The sequence below is a fragment of the Macaca thibetana genome, chromosome 9 (assembly GCF_024542745.1).
Source record: "Macaca thibetana thibetana isolate TM-01 chromosome 9, ASM2454274v1, whole genome shotgun sequence".
Lineage (NCBI taxonomy): Eukaryota > Metazoa > Chordata > Mammalia > Primates > Cercopithecidae > Macaca > Macaca thibetana.
The window spans coordinates 7,110,450-7,130,002 of NC_065586.1; the positions used below are offsets into that span (position 1 = coordinate 7,110,450).

The window sequence follows — 19,553 nt, forward strand, 5'->3', positions numbered from 1 at the left end:
GTCCCCTCCCCCTAGACGGGGAGTCTTTCATGGGTCAGAGCATCATTTTTCTGTTTGTGTGTCTCTGGCTTCAGCCCCCAGGACAGAGAGAAAGGAGGTCTCGGTAAATGCCAACTGAATTGCTTCCGATGTCTGTTCCCTCCTTCAGAAACTGGGCCCACAGCTTTTTGACAAATCCTGTTAAAATAAGCCAAGGTGATTGTGCACGGGTTTTACCTCTTTAAGAACCAGCACGCATTTGCCCGGTCCCACCGACTGAGGTAGCTCTGCGATCCTTCCTTTGTTCAGGTAAGGGCCTGAGAAACACCTGTGGTTGATGAAGAGCTGAGGACAGCAGTATTTCCCGTTGACGGTTCCTGTAGGGGAGAGCAACACAGCCCATGCTTAGGACCACAGCCCCAGACTCTAGGGGGCCCCGAGACCCTTGCTTCATCCACATGGTCAGGGAAAAGGAGCACACAGAGCTGTCCAAGATCTTGGCTGATGGGGAGTCAGGCATAATAAAAGCAATGGAACCCAAAATGAACACAACAACCGTGACGGCCAGTGTCGTTAGAACTGTAATTAGGAAGCCGCACTCTGGTTGAAAATTGTGACAGAGGAGCAAAGAAAAACAGATGATTTTCTTCTTTTGAGAAAGAGGTGCTGTGTCCTAATAGCAGGACATTTTATATCCTTAATGATACCTTAGAAATTCTGGTTAATTTTTCCAGATTGCATGAATCTGGTGTTCCTCATGCCACACAAGTGTGTCAACTTCACCACACACAGAAGCATGCATGTGCCTACAAGCAACATTTGATATCCTTAATGATGCCTTAGAAATTCTGATCATACTTTCTGCCATATAAACAAACTTTTCTGTTTATGATGCAGTATTCAAGACACACGAAAAGACATGAAAGCTAAGACAATGACCACTCCAGAATCATTATATAGTTCGACAAAAACATTGACTACACAGTGAAATCCTGTGTGTCACCCACCCCAGTGACCCCCCTAACCTGCACCCCCAGAAGTCACCACAACCCTGAATCTGGTGTCCATCATGCCACACAAAGTGTGTCAGCTTCACCATAGACAGAAGCATGACAATATATGATATTTTAAACATATTCCATAAATGATTTCCTGCAAGATTTTGTTTGTTTGCTTCACAAGAAGTTTCTGAGATATATCCAAGTTGGTAAATGCGGATCTAGAAAGTTCATTCATTTTTTTACTTATTTGACTCTGTTGAATTAATATAGTATCATTTAGCCGTCTAGTCTCTTACTGATGGATATTTAGTTGTTTCTACTTTCTCAGGACTGTCAACAGTGCTTTCATGAATGTGATTGTGAAAAAGCGAAAAGAGCAAAACTCTGTCTCAAAAAAAAAAGAAACTTTTTTTTTGTTTTGGTTTTGAGACAGGGTCTCACTTTGTTGCCCATGCTGGAGTGCAGTGGTGCAATCTCGGCTCACTGCAACCTCCACCTCCTGGGTTCAAGTGATTCTCCTGCCTCAGACTCCTGAGTAGCTGGGATTACAGGCACGTGCCACCATGCCTGGCTAATTTTTGTATTTTTAGTAGAGATGAGGTCTCACCACGTTGGCCAGGCTGGTCTTGAACTCCTGAGCTCAAGGAATCTGCCTGCTTCAGCCTTCCAAAGTGCTGGGATTACAGGCACGTGCCACCATGCCGGGCCTAAAGTTTCTTAATGTCTATAAATGTAGAACGAGGTTTCACTTCTGGCTAAGGGAGTCACCGCCCCCACCCTGACTCTACCCAAGCGCCAAGCGAAGCAACACTCACAGTGGAATTTCTGCAAAACCACTGCTATTAATTTGGGATGGTAATTTAACAGTCTAGGAAGGCTTGTTCTCATAAAGACTTCAACTAAGAACCAGCAGAGGTAGGAGGCAGACATGTTATTCTTCTGGATATAAAAGAAAAGGAGTAAAATTACAATTATAGACTATGAAAGTGTAGCTGGCAAGGTTCTTTTAAAACCATTCTAAAGTTTGACTTATATAAAATAGTCAAAATAATGAAGTCCACAGCAGAATTTACATGGAAATTTTTTGGTAGGATTACTCTGCCTTTAGATTACCAGGCCTGTAGAAAAAACAAAATTTTAGTTAAATCTACTTATAAAACAGCTCTTTACTACCAAGATAATCTCCTAGTAGGATTCTTCCATGACATGTTGGTTTTAATCCTGGAATTCAGAGCAGGTTTCATTTTGGCTTAGAGAATAGACTTTTTAATCAAGTATGACAAAGTACAAACGTGTCTATTACCAGACTTCATAGTCAGAGGGTAGCTCACAAACGTATTTCCAAAGGTTATTGTAGGATGTAAGACTTTACACATTAAAAAACACATATTGTTCACAACCAGCTCGTTAGAGGGTTTTAAGGAACAATTCAAAAGCCAGAGGCGACTTAAATACTAACAGTAAGTGGAAAAATGCAAGTGGAACCGAAATAAAATGTCAAAAAAGAAACTGCCTAATGAGATGATATTTTCAACACTTTCCTTTTCCCCACGATACACAGCCCTAATTTGGCTCCTAATTTGCAAGTCACACATAAACCGTTTTTCTATAGACTAGAGCCATCTAGAACTACTGGCCAAAAAGCAGAAGAGAAGAGGCACAGAGAATTTAGCTTAGAAACTTTTCTTTTTAAAAAGTAGGTATCCGTTCATGAGTGGCAATGGAGAAAAACGGAACAGGCTCAACGCTGAGATGTATTCACAGTGACCTAGAAACATGTACATGTCTCTGCTCCCGGCTGCACTTGGGAAGGCACAGAGACCCCTAAATGGGACCGTTACCTGTGGTGTCCAGGTGAGGGAATAAACAAAGGTCATGAGGTATTTTCTTAACAGGCACTGTGGGCGGCAATCTGTCAACAGAGAAAATAAAACTATCAGGGACCGCAAGCTTTAGAAGGAACTACTACATTCCAAAGTCTTATCACAATTTAAAAGGACTCTTCCAGAAATCTCAGATAAGAGGACCATAGAATAGAATGTGTGCATGGGAGCAATGCCAGTAAGACCAGATGAAAACAGCATTTCAGAAAAGTAGTTGTCCAATTCTTTGGATGGCCCTGGAAAGCCTGAGACATCTGCCCCTGAGCGGCTGGCACTGAGCAGTGAGTTTCTCCCAGGTTGCTTCTGGCCTTGTCTCTTGCTATGGAATTGTAATACTGCCTTCAATTATATTTTAAACATGAAGAAACGTTATCTTACATTGGATTAAAGTCAGACTTTTCCACTTCGATGTCTAATTGAAAACCACTTTCCACTAACCTTTGATTTCTGACCTCCGGGCCCCTGTGAGTCATGGCCACACTAAAAATAAGACCCTAAAAGAAAATCTATAAACTGGCGAGTCTTCAAATGCAATACAGGCTTAGTCCAGGACACAGTTCTGTTACAGTTCAGTAAAAATGCTGCTGAATAAATAGGTGTTTTAAAATGCAGCCTTAGGGGAAAAGAGGCGCACTAGGTTTCATGGGGGTGTCTAGGTTGGTGGCATAGAAACCACATGGTTGAAAAGCTCCTTAAGCTCAAAGTCAACCTTTACAAGAGATCGTAGCAAGGCCATCTATGCAGTGGTTCTCCAAGAGGGGCCCCCAGACCCACAGCATTGACACTACCTGTGAACTTGTTGGAAATGCAGATTCTTGGGCCCCATCTCAGACATTCTGAATCAGAAATTTTGAGGATGGGGCCCAGCAATCCGTGTGTTCCAAGCTCTCTAAGTGACCGACACACGGGAAAGGTGAGAACCGTTGATCTATGGGCTGCGCATTAGTAGGAGTGATGAATTCAGGTCTGGATTCAGTCACAGGTGTGTTACGAAATCTCTCTACTTCAACATCAGGTGGATAACATGGAGTCTGGTTATGAGCCGCATACACTGCATTTAGAAGCAAACCCACAAAAAACACCTACAGAACGGTTCTTCTCATTCCAATGGTGCAGTTACAGTTCAGTTTCATTTTATTTAAATTTAAACTCGACTACTGCACATGAAAAACGCTGTTTTCAGCTGTCTTTCCACCAGCGCATTTTTATTCACTTAAGAAAGCAGAATCACGTGGCATGGAATGCACATTTTAGCATTATTTTAAATACTTCCCAGTATCTACAAATGTGACTAGCAGTCACAACTTTCCAAAACCACACTGTCTGCCTGGACACACTTTGCTAACACCCTCTTTCCACATAAAGTCACAACCGAAATGCGGGACACCCTCTTTCCATAGGAAATCACAATTGAAACGGGGGACAGGGCATAATCTGTATTTGTTCAGCCTACAACTTAAGGCCTACACTTTTTTTCAAATGGAATCTAATTTAATCTTCCTAAGTACCCCAAATCATATTTTATAAACCAGAGCACTGAAAGGCAGAGAACCAATGCTACTTGCTCAGGTTCACTCAGCAGAGCTGGGGTTGGACTGAAGTTTTCTGCCTCCAAACCTGGGCTACTCTAGGAGAGGTGAGTAAGAAGCAGCATTCTGAGTGTGGTGAGGGGCTGCGAGTCGAAACTGCACCTGCCACGTGGGGCCCCTGCAGACGCTGAGAATCGCGAGCACAGACAGCCATTTCTCTCAGTGTGTAGGTCAGGGGCCCTCCCCAGGTACGTCGAAGTGGAATAAAAAGTGAGCCATGGGAATCTGGACTGTGAGTGCGCTGGGGAGAAGGCACTGTGTCCTGCACATAACGGGTACACAACAAATAACAGCCACTGTGTTCTACTGCTACCTCTACTTGGGTGCTATTTGCTAGATAACACCAATAAAAACAGCCATGCTTCCCATCCTCCATAAAGACACTACAGTTCATCGGTATACAGTACAATCGGGGAGGAAAAAAGCACGTACTGTTTCTCTGGTTGCACAACTGCAATCTTTCTCTTCTTTTGTGCTGTAGAAAAGGCAAAGGGGAAAAAAGAAAGTCAGCTTTGTTAGTGGGGCAAATCCATTTTTAAAAATAGGTTATAAAGTAAAAAGGTACCCATTTTAAAGTAGTAATTTAAATGCTGAAAAGTTATGTCACTCATGCCACAATTTCCTATCAGTTTCTTCTAGTATAGGACAGACATTAACTCACCAGATGTCAGATCTTAGTACAACTTAGTTCATGTAATCTGATCATTACACTAGCTACTTCATTTTTAAATGTGCATCTAAGAAAGCAAAAGGGTACACCTGCTGTATCTCACGTAAGCACACACGTTCAGATCACTTGTTGCAAGCAATTATCCAGAATGATTTTTTTCCGAGAAAAATTGTGATGAAGCAAATCATGTGACCATCACAGCACTCTCCTGAAGTGCTGTCAGAGGCATGCATGTCATACTCAATAACTCAAACATGTTATTCACAAAAGGAGAACCAGGAGCTCACAAATATGCCTGGTCAAACATTGACATAAATGAGCAAATAGTGATTTATTTGGATAAGAACATTTCCAGTTTATATTTATAACTGATTCGGATCACCTTAACAAAAATAGACCAAAGCTTTTGGCATCTACTAACTTTGGCTCAGATAATCCTACATCTTCCAACATAAGCATACATTAATTCCAAAAAAACTTCTAAAGCTGCTAGAGTCTGGCAGGTTTGGAGTTGGAGTTTGCCTCTTTAAAGCAAAATGTATGTGCAAGAAATGCAAGCAAAAATAAATAAAAAAAATACTCAATAAGATCCCACCTACTCTTGACTATTGGACATTCAACTCCAGTTATTACTACAAAAAGGTCCACACTAAGGATCTGTCAGGTGAAAAGTGAGTTTGGAATACTTGTCTCCCCTGGTCTTTGTTAACGGGGTGAGGACGCCTGACCCCCTGGGAAAGAGCCAAGCACAACAGACAGATCCAAAATCCTAAGGAACGAGGAAACTTTACAGTGTTTACCTTAACCTGTACGTGATTGTGCTACAGAAAACCCCAAAGCACCTGCACCCTCCCAAATCCATGTGAAGCGGGGAGGAAGAGGATCTAGGACATCAGGTTCTGTTTGAGGGACAACAAGGACAAAGGGGATTGGAACCCCAACCCCAGGACAACACTCAGGTTGGGGAGAACCTATTGGCCATGCTGGCTGAGCAAGGTCAGAATCTGCAGCATTTTTTTTTTTTTTTTTTGAGACAGAGCAGAGTATCACTCTGTCGCCCAGGCTGGAATGCAGTGGCATGATCTCAGTTCACTGCAACCTCTGCCTCCCAGATTCAAGCGATTCTCGTGCCTCAGCCCTCCGAGTAGCCGGAATGACAGGCATGTACCACTATGCCTGGTTAATTTTTTGTATTTTTAGTAGAGATGGGGTTGTGCCATGTTGGCCGGGCTGGTCTCGAGCTCCTGACCTCAGGTGATCCACCTGTCTCAGCCTCCCAATGTGCTGGGATTAGAGACGTCAGCCACCAAGCCTGGCCAGAATCTGCATCATTTTAAGAGACAGGGGAAAAGAATGTCCTCGAGATTAAAATAATTGTTGTACACTCAACGTTTTAGAAATATTTTTAAGTAAGGGGAAACTATTACTCCAACTGAATCAGATCCATTGAGCAGGATGGTTTAGGAAAAGGAGAATCCCATAGAATCCAGCTGTCTCTAATGTGAACTACCTGCTTGTTTCACACACATAATGTCCTCTGGTGCTCTTAATAATGCTAACTAAAGGAGCCCTGAAACTCTGTTGCCACTGGGGAACGTAAAGTCAGCTATGCAACGGAACTGTGTTTCCAGCAATGTTGTGAGAGTCTTCAGAAGTGGCCACAGAACAGGCTGTTAGGAAGAAGTTAAGTTGGTGCCTAAATTCCACCAAGAAAATGACAGAGACGGAATCTCTTTAACAGTTAAACCTGTAATCTCTAAGGACTCATCATTTTAAATAACACTTCTGATATGCATTAGGGTAGAATAATAAGTGCAATGATTTATTAGGCTAGAAGATTTTAAAATGGTACCATTTTGTGATAATAACCTACAATAATATGTTAAAACACACGGTTGGCCAGGCACAGCCACAGTGTAATCCCAGCACTTTGGGAGGCCGAGGCAGGCGGATCACTTGAGGTCAGGAGTTAGAGACCAGCCTGACCAACATGGTGAAACCCCGTCTCTACCAAAAATACAAAATTAGCTGGGCATGGTGGCGCATGCCTGTTATCTCAGCTACTCGGGAGGCTGAGGCAGGAGAATCACTTGAACCCGGGAGGTGGAAGGTTGCAGGAGCTGAGATCGGGCCATTGCGCTCCAGCCTGGGCAACAAGAGCGAAACTCTGTCTAAAAAAAAAATTGTTGCATGTATTTAAATGTGCATGCGTGTGTGTGTACACATGTATGAATGGGCATGTACTACTGGGTTGTTTAACTGTTAATATTGGTTATTTGGTATTTCTGTAACCAAAGAGATGTGTGGTAATACGCTTTATAAAGCATAGCTGAAATATCAGCTATTCGTTACTGTTAAGAGTAGACTGTTTATTTATTTTTTGAGACAGAATCTCACTCTGTCACCCACGCTGGAGTCTACTGGTGCTTGGATGCCATCTTTGCTCACTGCAGTGCTGACCTCCTGGGCTCAGGCAACCCTCCTACCTCAGCCTCCAGAGTAGCTGGAGACATGTGCCACCCTGATGGACTAATTTACTTATATATGTACTTCTTTTCTCATGTATATACAGTATCTCACTATGTTGCCCAGGCTGGTCTCAAAATCCTGGGCTCAAGCATTCTCCTGCCTTAGCCTCCCAAAGTGCTGAGATTACAGGAATGAGGCACTGTGCCTCGCCTGGCTAAGTGTTTATAAGAATGTCAGTAAATTATTGGAACCAATTATGATTCTGTTAGGAGAAGCTACATGAGAAAAATCAGTTCTTTTAAATAAATGATAACACAATAATATAGTATCTAACTTATTTTTTTCACATCGAAACAATGAATTGGATAAAAAACTGAGAGTGATGTTTCAGGTATTTTTTCTCTGCCTCTCTGTGACTTTCAACTGTCCCTCACTGTTAAAGTTTGTCAACCTGTGATATCATTTCATACAAACACTTAAAGATTAAATGAGATCACGAAAACATGGGTTCTCAGTGGAAAAGCAAAAATCTTATTTGTTCTTTAGAACGTGGTTATAATTTCTTTATGAAGCTGCCGATTTACTCACGAAAATTACTGGTGTCATCCACCACCCCCCTCAACTGGGAACCACTTACAGACTGTTTTGTGTGGTGTAGTCAAAGGGTAAGAATTGGCTTCACACCAGCCCACTGGGAAGATGTCCATGGACTCCACATCGACAATGACCTCTGGAATAGGGGTCTGCAGCCCTGCATGGGAAGAAGCGGAGAAAAGAGGTACGAACAGATCTTACCAACAAAGAAACAGAAGGACAACAGTAATAGAGCATCCCCAACATGGCGGAAAACATTCCTTTATAACAAAAACAAAATAGCAGCCGTATGGAGGAGACGACTTTAGAGGAGTCTTTAGTCTCATCACAGACACAAATGCTTGAAATATAAAAAGGCAGGGATAAAAGGGGTTCAAATACAGTGAGGGTTTGGAAAAACAGAGATACTCCACCCTAAAAATAAAAGAAGAAGAAGGACTGTAGGAAAAGATTAGCATCGGAGCAGGATTGGCTGAAAGAGAGACCGGGCATCCCCCTGTCCTAAGAACAGCTCTGGGGTTAAGGGAATGTATCGGAGCTTGGGGTGGGACCTCAGGGCCCACATCTAAGCCTTCACGATGTGCTCCACCCAACACCAAGTAAAGGCAACCTTCAATGAAAGAAAGTCAAACGTCACAGCTAAACGAAACCAGTAAACCTCAAAAACAAGGTTTATGAGCAGTGTACATGGACAAGGCCCTTCTCTAGGAAACGTGTCAACTTATCAGTTTGGAGTTACTTTGTTTTGAATTCAGTCTGTGGCCTGTAGACTTTGGCTATGCCATGGAAAAGTCACTTATGTAGCAATGTCTAAAAGATCCCACTAAAAAGTGGGACCTGATGACTATCACACCCTGTTTCATAATTACAGTCATGCCTTGTGATGACCTGGCTTCACAGCCATGAAACTCTGAAAAAGAAAAGAAGTCTGGATTTAACAGCAGCAAAAGTTTCAAGGAGCTCTGGCTACGGAGAGAATAAATTTGGAACCAGTTAAAAGAAGAAAATTTGACACCAAATCAATAGTTAAGGGAAAAAAACACTTTGAACCAGGAATCAAGAGTTAAGAGCTCCATTAATAGACGGTGACCCATGGACTCTGACCCCTGAATCCAGCTCTGCTTTGGTTTCCTCATTGAGAACTAAGATGAAAATAACATAGTGGCTGGGCACGGTGGCTCATGACTGTAATCCCAGCTCTTTGGGAGGCCAAGGCAAGCAAATTGCTTGAGCCCAGGAGTTGAAGATCAGCCTGGGTAACATGGTAAGACCTCGTCTCTACAAAAAATACAAAATTAGCCTGGCATGGTGGCATGCACCAGTAGTCCCAGCTACTCAGGAGGCCGAGGCAGGAGGATTGCCTGAGTCCAGAAGTTTGAGACCAGCCTGGCCAATATGAAGAAACTTTGTCTCTACAAAAAATACAAAATTAGCCTGGCATGGTAGCAGGTGCCCATGGTCCTAGCAACTTGAGAGGCTGAGGTGGGAGGATCGCTCACATCTGGGAGGTCAAGGTTGCAGTGATCAGTGATTGCACCAATGCACTCTGGCCTAAGTGACAGAGTGAGATGCTGTCAAGAAAGAAGAAAAGAAAGAGAGAAAGAGAGAGAGAGAGAGGGAAGGAAGGAAGGAAGGAAGGAAGGAAGGAAGGAAGGAAGGAAGGAAGGAAGGAGAGGAGAGGGAGGGAGGGGGAGGGAGGGAGGGAGGGAGGGAGGGAGGAGGAGGAGGAAGGAAGGAAGGGGAAGGAGGGAGGGAAGGAAGGAAGGAAGGGAGGGGAAGAAGGGAGGGAGGGAAGGAAGGAAGGGGAAGGAGGGAGGGAGGGAAGGAAGGAAGGAAGAGGAAGAAGGGAGGGAGGGAGGGAAGGAAGGAAGGGAGGGAGGGAGGGAGGAGGGAAGGAAGGGAGGGAGGGAGGGAGGGGGGAAGGGGAGGGAGGGAGGGAAGGGAGGGAGGGAGGAAGGGAGGAAGAAAGGAAGGGAGGGAGGGAGGAAGGGCGGGAGGAAGGGAGGGAGGGAAAGAAAATAACGCGGTGAGTCCCATTACCATCCATGTCATCTCACGACATCTGAAGAATTTTGGATCACATCCTCCCTCCCCACCAAAACCGTAACTTCATGAAGCTAAATACCAACAACCAAACACAAAATGGTCCTAAATCTGGTGCGAGCTCCGCCAGCTCTGACTTTTCATCATCGAGTAGACACGGTGAAGAAGGAGTATGTTCGTTGCTAAACGTGGGGTTCCAATTTAGAGTTAAGCCAATATATTGGTGTATCTCAGGTGCTCTGAACAGGGACAGCAGGTGCTCAGACACACATACTATCATTGCCATTCATCATTTTGAACTTTTGATTGGTTCCCAAATCAATTATCATGATTGTCAGTCTTAACTTTTTAAATGTTTAATTCCCCTATAATTTAAAGAATATAGAATTTAAAGGAATGCTAGGAGGTTTACAGGGATTATTTTTGAACAACGTTAAATAAATAGACATCGTTTCTTTCTAATATTATAAGACTTGACCAATATTTAACCTAACTGCTAAAGGAATCAAACAAGAAAGAATATGCTCAAAACAGACAAAACGTAAAGAAACTCTCCCAGAGGCATCCAATGTGGAAGTGCCTCTGCCTGTCCTGAAGGGTGTGGGATTGATTCTCCAGAGTCCAACAAAGTGGGTCCCTGGGCAGGTTCCCGGTACACAAGGTCATTTTCTCCTCCGCAGACCCAAAAAGCATTTGTTTCTCAGCTCCTCAAAAATTTTGCTAACAGGTTAGATTCATCTACTAAATATATTTATATTTCCAGATTTGTATTTAGCTACAAATAAGATTTTCAAGGTCATTAAAAGTAGTACTTCAAAAGGAAGCATAAAAGTAACTTTATACTGGGAGGCTGAGGTGGGCGGATCACTTGAGGTCAGGAGTTCGAGACCAGCCTGCCCAATACGGCAAAACCCCGTCTACTAAAAATACAAATTAGCTGGGCGTGGTGGGGGTGCCTGTAATCCCAGCTACTTGGGAGGCTGAGGCAGGAGACTCACTTGAACTTCAGAGGTGGAGGTTACAGTGCGCTGAGATCATGCCACTACACTCCAGCCTGGACAATAAAAGTGAAACTCTGTCTCAAGAAAAACAAAACAAAACAAAAACCAAAAAAACTAACTTTATGACTTATACCTTCCTAAATTACGACTTTCATCTTCCAATGTTCTGCTAGTTCAAACATCACATCGTATTATGGCTTTAATATACATACTTCAGTACAATGTATACATTAGTACATAGGTAGGTCCGTCTTTACCATACTTTAGAATCCTTTGATCAAGTTTCCCATCCAATTAAACAAGTATTTATGAGGTCACATGTGTCTATTAAATAAGAACTGATAGAAAAGTCAGTTATCTATCACCTGGGAAAGTGTTCCTGACCCTGAACAAATCCCATTCCAAATAATGGGTACCAACTCTTCATTTCCCTTTACCAAGCTTATGAATCTACATTTATCTGGCTGGATTCAGACAAACAAACTAATTATTTTCCAAGAGCATGTCAAATAGTCCATTGAAAGAATGTCCACCATGCTCCTCCTTGATTATTTGAGGACGGCCAAAAGTACATAGGCAAAGCCGAATGTTCCACTGAAGACCTGTATGATTTTACAGAAAAATCCTGACGCGTCGCTTCTCGGCCTTTTGGCTAAGATCAAGCGAAAAATCCCCAGCACACAACACAAGACCATGCTCAGTCTCTCGACTTTGCCTAAGCTGCATCCGGTCAGCATGGATTCTACTTGTTTATTTTCATCCAGAACCTTCGTTTCAAAAACCATGAGGAAGCTGAATTCCCCATCTATGGGAAAGCACTTAAGTAAATCTGGGTACATCCATGTGAGGGAATATTCTGCAGCTATAAAAAAGAATCAGACACCTCTTAATATACTCATACACACAGATCTCCAAGATGCATTGCCGAGTATAAAACGCAGGATGCTGAACATTGTGCATATATAGTATGCTACCATCTGTTTAAAAGGGGGAGATAACATATATTCGTATGTGCATAAAATAAATCTGGAAGGAAATGCAAAATGCTAACCCAGTGGGCGTCCACAGGGAAAGGAACCAGGTGGCTGGAGGCCAGGGGCACAGGAGTGGAGGGAGAATCTGACCCAGGATACACCTTTATGATTTTTTGGCCTTTGTGAATGAGTTCCCTATTTTACAACCAAAGCCTCCGCAATCAACACCATTGTAACAACACAGCCAAAGATACCCGGAGAAGAAAGTAGGACTCTCATACATAAATACGGTATTGCCACAGAGGTCAGATTAATGAGGGGCCAATTACCATAAAGGAAAACAAAACTAAACAGCAATCAACATTTCGCTTTCTAAGAGAACAAAGACTTTCCGTACTCACAAACTAAATTCATAAGAACACAGATTTCTGAGAATCTCTTTGGAACCTTAAAAGAGTTCTGCAGCTTGCTACCCCCTTGTCCCCGGTTCAGCAGAATGCAGAGGTCCACCTGCCGCTCACACTGCAACCGCACCCCGGCTCCACCCAGCCGATGACACAGGGGACTGTAATCGAGACAGTGACCTACGCTACCCAGAACCCTGGGATGAAAAAGGAGATGCTTATGGCTTGGGAGGACACCTGTGTGTCTGTCTTCCTAGGAACACAATTCTATCAGACTCCTAAAATTATGTAATTACTTCACTCCCAGCGAGTCATAGGAGAAAGCACGAGCATGCATGAGCTTGTGGTGAGAGACGCCACACGGCTGCAGAGGTAAGAGGGACCCAGGGCGAGGGAGGCTACAAGCCCACCGCGAGGAGGCAAATGCATTCCTCCTCCTTCAGGAAGAAAATTGGCACAACTGCTTCCACTCAGTTAAAGGCTGGAATAAGAAGGCAAAGAAGCATTTAAGGGAACACCTTGCCTAAGAAATGTCCCTACTGAAAGTTAAAGGGCTCGACAAATGCTGACAGGCTCCAGTGTGAGATCAACAGACAAAATACCGGCAGAACGCAAAGCTGGTGTTAGTGCCCACAAGCAAGACCTGGATGCTGGAAGCCCCACGCCCTCCGGGCCTGTTCCCTTAAAAGATGCCTATCAAGAAGCCCAGTGTGCAGATCCTCCCTGGGTCAGCTCTGGAGCCGAAGGCCTGGGAAAACAAAAACAAAAAAAATGGTGGGCGGGATCAAGGTATCATAGGAAACAGGCTGAAGGAAACAACAGAAATGGGATTAGACAGCTATGTGGGGAGAGGGCAGAGGGCGAGGAAAGAGAGAGGAGAGAGACCCACACAGTAGTAAACGCAGTGCTTACTCTAGTCCAAGCGTTCAATACTCACAACAACCCTAAGAGATAGGGGGTATTTTCATCCCCATTTCAGAGATCAGTAAACTGAGGCGCAGGAAGAAGTCAAGCAGCTGGTAAGTGGCGGCTGAAGGATTTAAACCTGGGCAGTCCAGCTCCAGAGCCTTAGAGAGCACCTGGGGTAGGCGGCTATCCTTCTCCTTCCTCGTTTTTATTTCTGGGGGGGGTATGTGTCTAGCATCTGTCTCCCTCCGGCTAGGGCCCCATACAGTTTTTGCAGAATTCCCACCATGTAGTAGCTGTTGCCTGCTGCTACAGGAGAAGTCAGGTCAATCCCGGACCCACAGGCAGATGAGGGCAGGCTCGGGACCCCTTCAGTGAGAACGTGCTCACCGGGAAGTCACAAGCATCACAGGCGCAGCTGGAAAACCTGAACTTTGCTGTGGTTCCTGCTGCAGAGCCTTCTGGAGAGGCGATTCCCCGGCCTCTGGTCAACAGTCTTCCCAAATCATTCCCAACGGACTTATGACAGCCAGAGCCAGTTCTGCTGCTGGCCTCCAACACCTAACAGAGCACCAGCCTTCCAAACAAACACATGCGGCGGGGTTAAACGCCGCTTCCCCGAGACAGCTCCTGCGGGTCGCCTGCTCCAACTGCCTGGAAAATACTGTTCCTGTATTCTCAGCGGCTGAAGCAGCTTCTCCCACTAAGGTTTCATACAGGCCATGCTGCTTCTTTTTTAAGGTTTTAAAACCACCCACCCTGGCTTGAAATGTAATTATTTTCACATTTACATGTTCCCTTGTTTCAGTTTTGCAAGGATCTCCAAAATGCCTATGAACCACCTGACCTTTTTGCCAGTTACGGAAAAATTTAAGGGCTGTGTTCTGCAGCTGGTCTCCTAAACATACCAGGTGGGCTCAGACCGGTTTCTCTGAACCACACCATGCCTTCCCCATCTGACCTACTGGAGTGCTTTACAAACTCTAGGCTGCATGAGAAACATCTGCGGAGGGAGACTTTGCAAATGCAGATTCCCAGAGACACTGCTACGGGACTCGGGACTCGGAGGCACTAGGTCTGGGAGAAATGTGCATGCTAATAGGACCCCGTTGACTTGGATGTGGAGGGCAGTTTGCTGGAACTCGGTCATCAGTCATAGAGACAAACCTGTCAAGGAGTTTCTGAATTTTAGCTTCCAGCATAAAAGATCTCACTGTCCCAAACTCGGTTGGCCAAACAGCAGTTCTTAACGGACTGCTGTATCTTAAATCGCTATTTCGTTCAGGAATACACATTTTACTTCTTCCTCATATCTACTCAGCAAATGCTGAGCGAGCAAAGTGCACAGGACTGTCTGTAAAAACATGGTACGTTTTGTCAGGCGCACGGAGAGGAGCAGAGCCCTGCGGGACGGTGCCCAGCACCAACAACCAAATCGGGAGGCTTGCAGACACGAGCGCTCCTTTTGGCTGGATCACAGGCTCCTGCAGGTGGCAAATCTGAAGAGAAAAGTGCTGCCTAATAATAATATCAGCAATCTCCATTTACTGCGCAACGACTACTACGAGCTAACCATGACTCTTACACTCTGTCGATGTTCGTCCACTCACCACCATCCTATGAGAGACTCTATCACTAGCTCTTTTATACAGCTGTACAAATAAAAAAGATTTTACACTCAGAAAGTGCCAAGGTCACACATCCTGGATGCATATGTGCCTACAGAGGATGGGTTGCTGAGTGGCATGTTATGGAATTTAGTCTCTACTTGATAGCAAAGACTTGGAACCAAGCCAAATGCCCATCAGTGATAGACTGGATAAAGAAACCGCGGCACATATACACCATGGAATACTATGCAGCCATAAAAAAGAATGAGTTCATGTCCTTTGCAGGGACATGGATGAAGCTGGAAACCATCATCCTCAGCAAACTAACACAGGAACAGAAAACCAAACACTGCATGTTCTCACTCATAAGTGGGAGTTGAACAATGAGAGCACATGGACACAGGGAGGGGAACAACACACACTGGGGTCTGTCAGGGGGTGGGGGTAAGGGAAGGGAGAGCATTAGGACAAATACTTATTACATGCGGGGCTTAAAACCTAGATGGCGGGTTGACAGGTGCAGCAAACCACCATGGCACATGTATACCTATGTAACAAACCTGCACGTTCTGCACATGGATCCCAGAACTTAAAGTAAAATTAAAAAATTAAAAAAAAAAAAAGAAACACAGACCTACTGTGTATTAGGAGGAAGGCAATGCCTGTATTTTACAGAAATAGCCTCAAAGCCCCGTGAAGAGGGCAGAGAGAGCAGGTAGGAGGCGGCTGAAATCACAGAGCCAGGGAGGAGGGCCTGAGTGCAATGTGGGGGCCGGAAGAGGCCAGGCGGAGGCCTGGACTGAAGTGACTCATGGGCTGTGGGGGGCGGTGGGAGGGCAGGAATTACTGTAGAGTTTCTAACTTTGAGGACGCCGTGGCTTCCGACCTGGGTGAATAACGGCGTCATTCGTCAGGCAGGACGCTCATGGAGGAGAGCAGAGAGGGGCTCTGCTGGTTCTGCCGGTTCTGCCAGTGAGTTCTGTTCTGGAAACGCTGCTGCCACGTGGAGATGTTTTGCAGGGATGGAAAGGGAGTTGTGAGTGTGATGCCACGGGCGCGGGCACTCAGATCCACGTGTGATGCCATGGGCGCGGGCACTCAGATCCGCGTGTGACGCCACGGGCGCGGGCGGTCAGATCCCTGTGTGAGGCCACGGGCGCAGGCACTCAGATCCGCGTGTGATGCCATGGGCGCGGGAGCTCAGATCCCCGTGTGATGCCATGGACGCGGGCGGTCAGATCCGCGTGTGACGCCACGGGCGCGGGCGCTCAGATCCGCGTGTGACGCCACGGGCGCGGGCGCTCAGATCCCGTGTGATGCCACGGGTGTGGGCGCTCAGATACGTGTGTGATGCCATGGGCGCGGGCGCTCAGATACGTGTGTGATGCCATGGGCGCGGGCGCTCAGATTCGCGTGTGATGCCATGGGCGTGGACGCTCAGATCCCTGTGTGATGCCATGGGCACGGGCGCTCAGATCCGCGTGTGACGCCACGGGCGCGGGCGCTCAGATCCGCGTGTGACGCCACGGGCGCGGGCGCTCAGATCCCTGTGTGATGCCATGGGCGCGGGCGCTCAGATCCGTGTGCACAGCATGACCATCCGAAGCCACAGAGAAAGACAAGGCCGTGCTCGGCACAGATGGCTGAAAAGCAGGACTGGGGGGATTCTAACCTCCACATCGGAGAAAAGCAGAGTGAAGGAGAGGCCAAGAAAAGTCATCTGGGGAGGAGCTGACGGTGGGAAGGGAGCCCTGCCACCCCAGGACTTCGCAGAAGATGGGAGGAGACAGAGGAGCAACCGAGGAAGGACAAGCATTGCCAGGAGGAAAGGAGTGGGAATGTCCAGAGACAGAAGTCACCAAGGGTGGTAGAAACATACTGAAAATAAAACATCACGAGTAAAAAGCAAGAAACAACCAACCAAAGCAGGAGATGGAGAATATACGCGATCCCTCTTAACAAAAGGTTGAGAAAACGTCCAGCATCTTCCGGCCACCACTCCTATGAACACAAGCCACTGTAGCAGGTGAAGAGAGGGCAGTGGCCCCCCCAGGTTGAGGAACTTCCCCTGTGGGTTGCTGTGCTGTGTACCTGCCTTGGAGGCTGGGTACAAATGAAGCAAGTGGAGAAGGAAAGGCCAGTGTAACAGCACGAGTTCAGAGAACCATCCCACCTCCACCAATGGGCTGAGACCCAGTCAGATAAATGGGAAGACGCCATCAGACAATTCCAGAGTGATGCATTTCTTAAGATGGGCAAAGGAGAGATTAGATTTATTCCTGAGCTATCACTGCTTCTTGTGTTTAAATACCTATGAGGAAATTCTACAGACTTATGGGATCCCCACACTGCTCTCCAAACACACTTGCGGAAATCAGTAACCGCACACGTACCGGACCTGCCTTGCATGTAAGTGCTGTGCTTGTCAGTGTGGAATGTGAAGTTCATGGTACAAGGAGGCAATTCCTAAACTCCAAAATCTTACTGTCCAAAGCTGTACACAGCACAGATTCCTAGCTTGATACCTGTAGGGTGTGTTTTGTCATTATTTATTTTTTCCACCCATTCAAAGCACAAAAACACTAAACGCAGATTCCCTGCCTGTTTTAATTTATAACGGGGCTCCCCAGTTCAAAACTGGGTTTTGTTATTCGCATTCTAAAGCTCTCTTCAACAACTTCTGCAGCGGTAACAACTGAAAGAGCGAAATAACTCAGACGTAAGGAAGTCTGCTTGTCTTCCTAACTCTTGTGACATGAAAGGCATTTCTGCCTCAACTAAAAGGCTAAAATAGCACTGGGGAAGAGAGGGCTGATCACATTCCTTCTAAATAGAAGGAAAAGTGTATGAATCATGATGAGGACAAAAACAGAGAAAACAGGCTGGGCATGGTGGCTCACACCTGTAATCCCAGCACTTTGGGAGGCCAAGGTGGGCAGATCACTTGAGCCCAGGAGTTTGAGACCACCCTGGGCAACAGAGTGGGACCCCCATCTCTACTAAAAATACAAAAGAAACTAGCCAGGTGTGGAGACACGTGCCTGAAATCGCAGATACTCAAGAGGCTGAGGTGGAAAGATCATTTGAAGAGTTTGAGGCTGCAGTGAGCTGTGATTGCACCACTGCACTCCAGTCTGGGCGACAGAGCAAGACCCTGTCTCAAAACAAAACAAAAATATACAGAACATCTTCCAAATGTTTCCTATGGTCTTGAACCTGTTTTAGGTGATCTCCATAGATTAATGAATGTTGCCATCAGGGGTTGTTTTATCCAACCAAGTACATGAGGGCTCCAGGGCACTGCTCTGCTCAACCAAGCACTAGAATCCCTCCCTAGGCGATCTGACCCTGGGTTCACCTGCACGGCTCATATCCATGGAGGCAGGGCCCCGCAGAGGCAGCACAGAACCCTGCAGGGAGGAAAGTCTGCTGCAGGTGCCAGAGGGCGGCTGGCCGATGTCTGACTCAACTTCATAGACATACAAAGGGCCTGACCTGCTTCCCTCCTCCCTCCCTGCTCTGTTCGGCTTGAGGGTCTACTAGGGATGTCCCCCACCCCCACTCCATGCATCAAACACAGCAGACAAACTCACTGGGCGGTATAGACCCCTGTGGGATTGTCTGTTCATCCCAGCCACCAGCAGCAGCTCAGTGCCTAAGACTTGAGCACATTCCAGGGAACAGGTCCATCACAGAGTCTCTCTCTTCTCTCTGAGAATTTCCTCTTTGTTCTCTCTACTGGTAAATTCTTCCTGGAAACTCTGCTAACTGCTTTAATGCAAACTAAGCCCCTGCCATAAGTAATACCATGATTGCCATTTTAGAAATGGGGAAACCAAGGCTTAAGTAATGTGCCCAAGGCCACAGGGCCACCAGGGACCTGTGTTCATACTTGGCACTGCCTGGCTCCAAATCGCCATGACTGCAGCTGACCCCACTCCCATCGCAGACCCCAGATCATGGTGACTGATATGGTTTGGTGTGTCCCCACCCAAATCTCACCTTGAATTACAGCTCCCCAAATTCCCATGTGGTGTGGGAGGGGCCTGCTGAGAGATCACTGAATCATGGGGGCAGCTTGCCCATGCTGATCTTGTGGTAGTGAATACGTCTCACAAGATCTGATGGTTTTAGAAGGGGTTTCCCTTTTCGCTTGGCCTCATTCTCTCCTGCCGCCGCCATGTAAGATGTGATTTTCAGCTTCTGCCATCATTGTGAGGCCTGTCCAGCCATGTGGAACTGTGACTCCATTAAACCTATTTTTCTTACCAGTCTTGAGTATGTCTTTATCGGCAGCATGAAAACGGACTAATACAGTGACTCATGTGACTACCGAGCTAGCCGGCTGTCCCTCCTCGCCAGCGCCCCAGCTGGCTAGTGCCCCGTTTGCTTCTAAAAGTCTCCTCGTTTAAGCAAAGTTTGTGGTCACC

At 45.9% G+C, this 19,553-nt stretch overlaps 1 protein-coding gene across 3 annotated transcripts in view; it reads right to left on the reverse strand.

The window, feature by feature from the left end:
* Positions 1-19,553, reverse strand: part of SFMBT2 (Scm like with four mbt domains 2) — a 251,505-nt gene that overhangs the window by 38,712 nt on the left and 193,240 nt on the right. For all 3 annotated transcript variants that reach the window (XM_050804608.1, XM_050804607.1, XM_050804609.1), the window contains 4 exons: positions 8,229-8,342; positions 4,885-4,927; positions 2,822-2,892; positions 217-356 (listed from right to left, as the gene is read on the reverse strand). In XM_050804608.1, the coding sequence (XP_050660565.1) occupies positions 217-356; positions 2,822-2,892; positions 4,885-4,927; positions 8,229-8,342 (368 nt within the window). The remainder of the gene's footprint in view (positions 1-216; positions 357-2,821; positions 2,893-4,884; positions 4,928-8,228; positions 8,343-19,553) is intronic.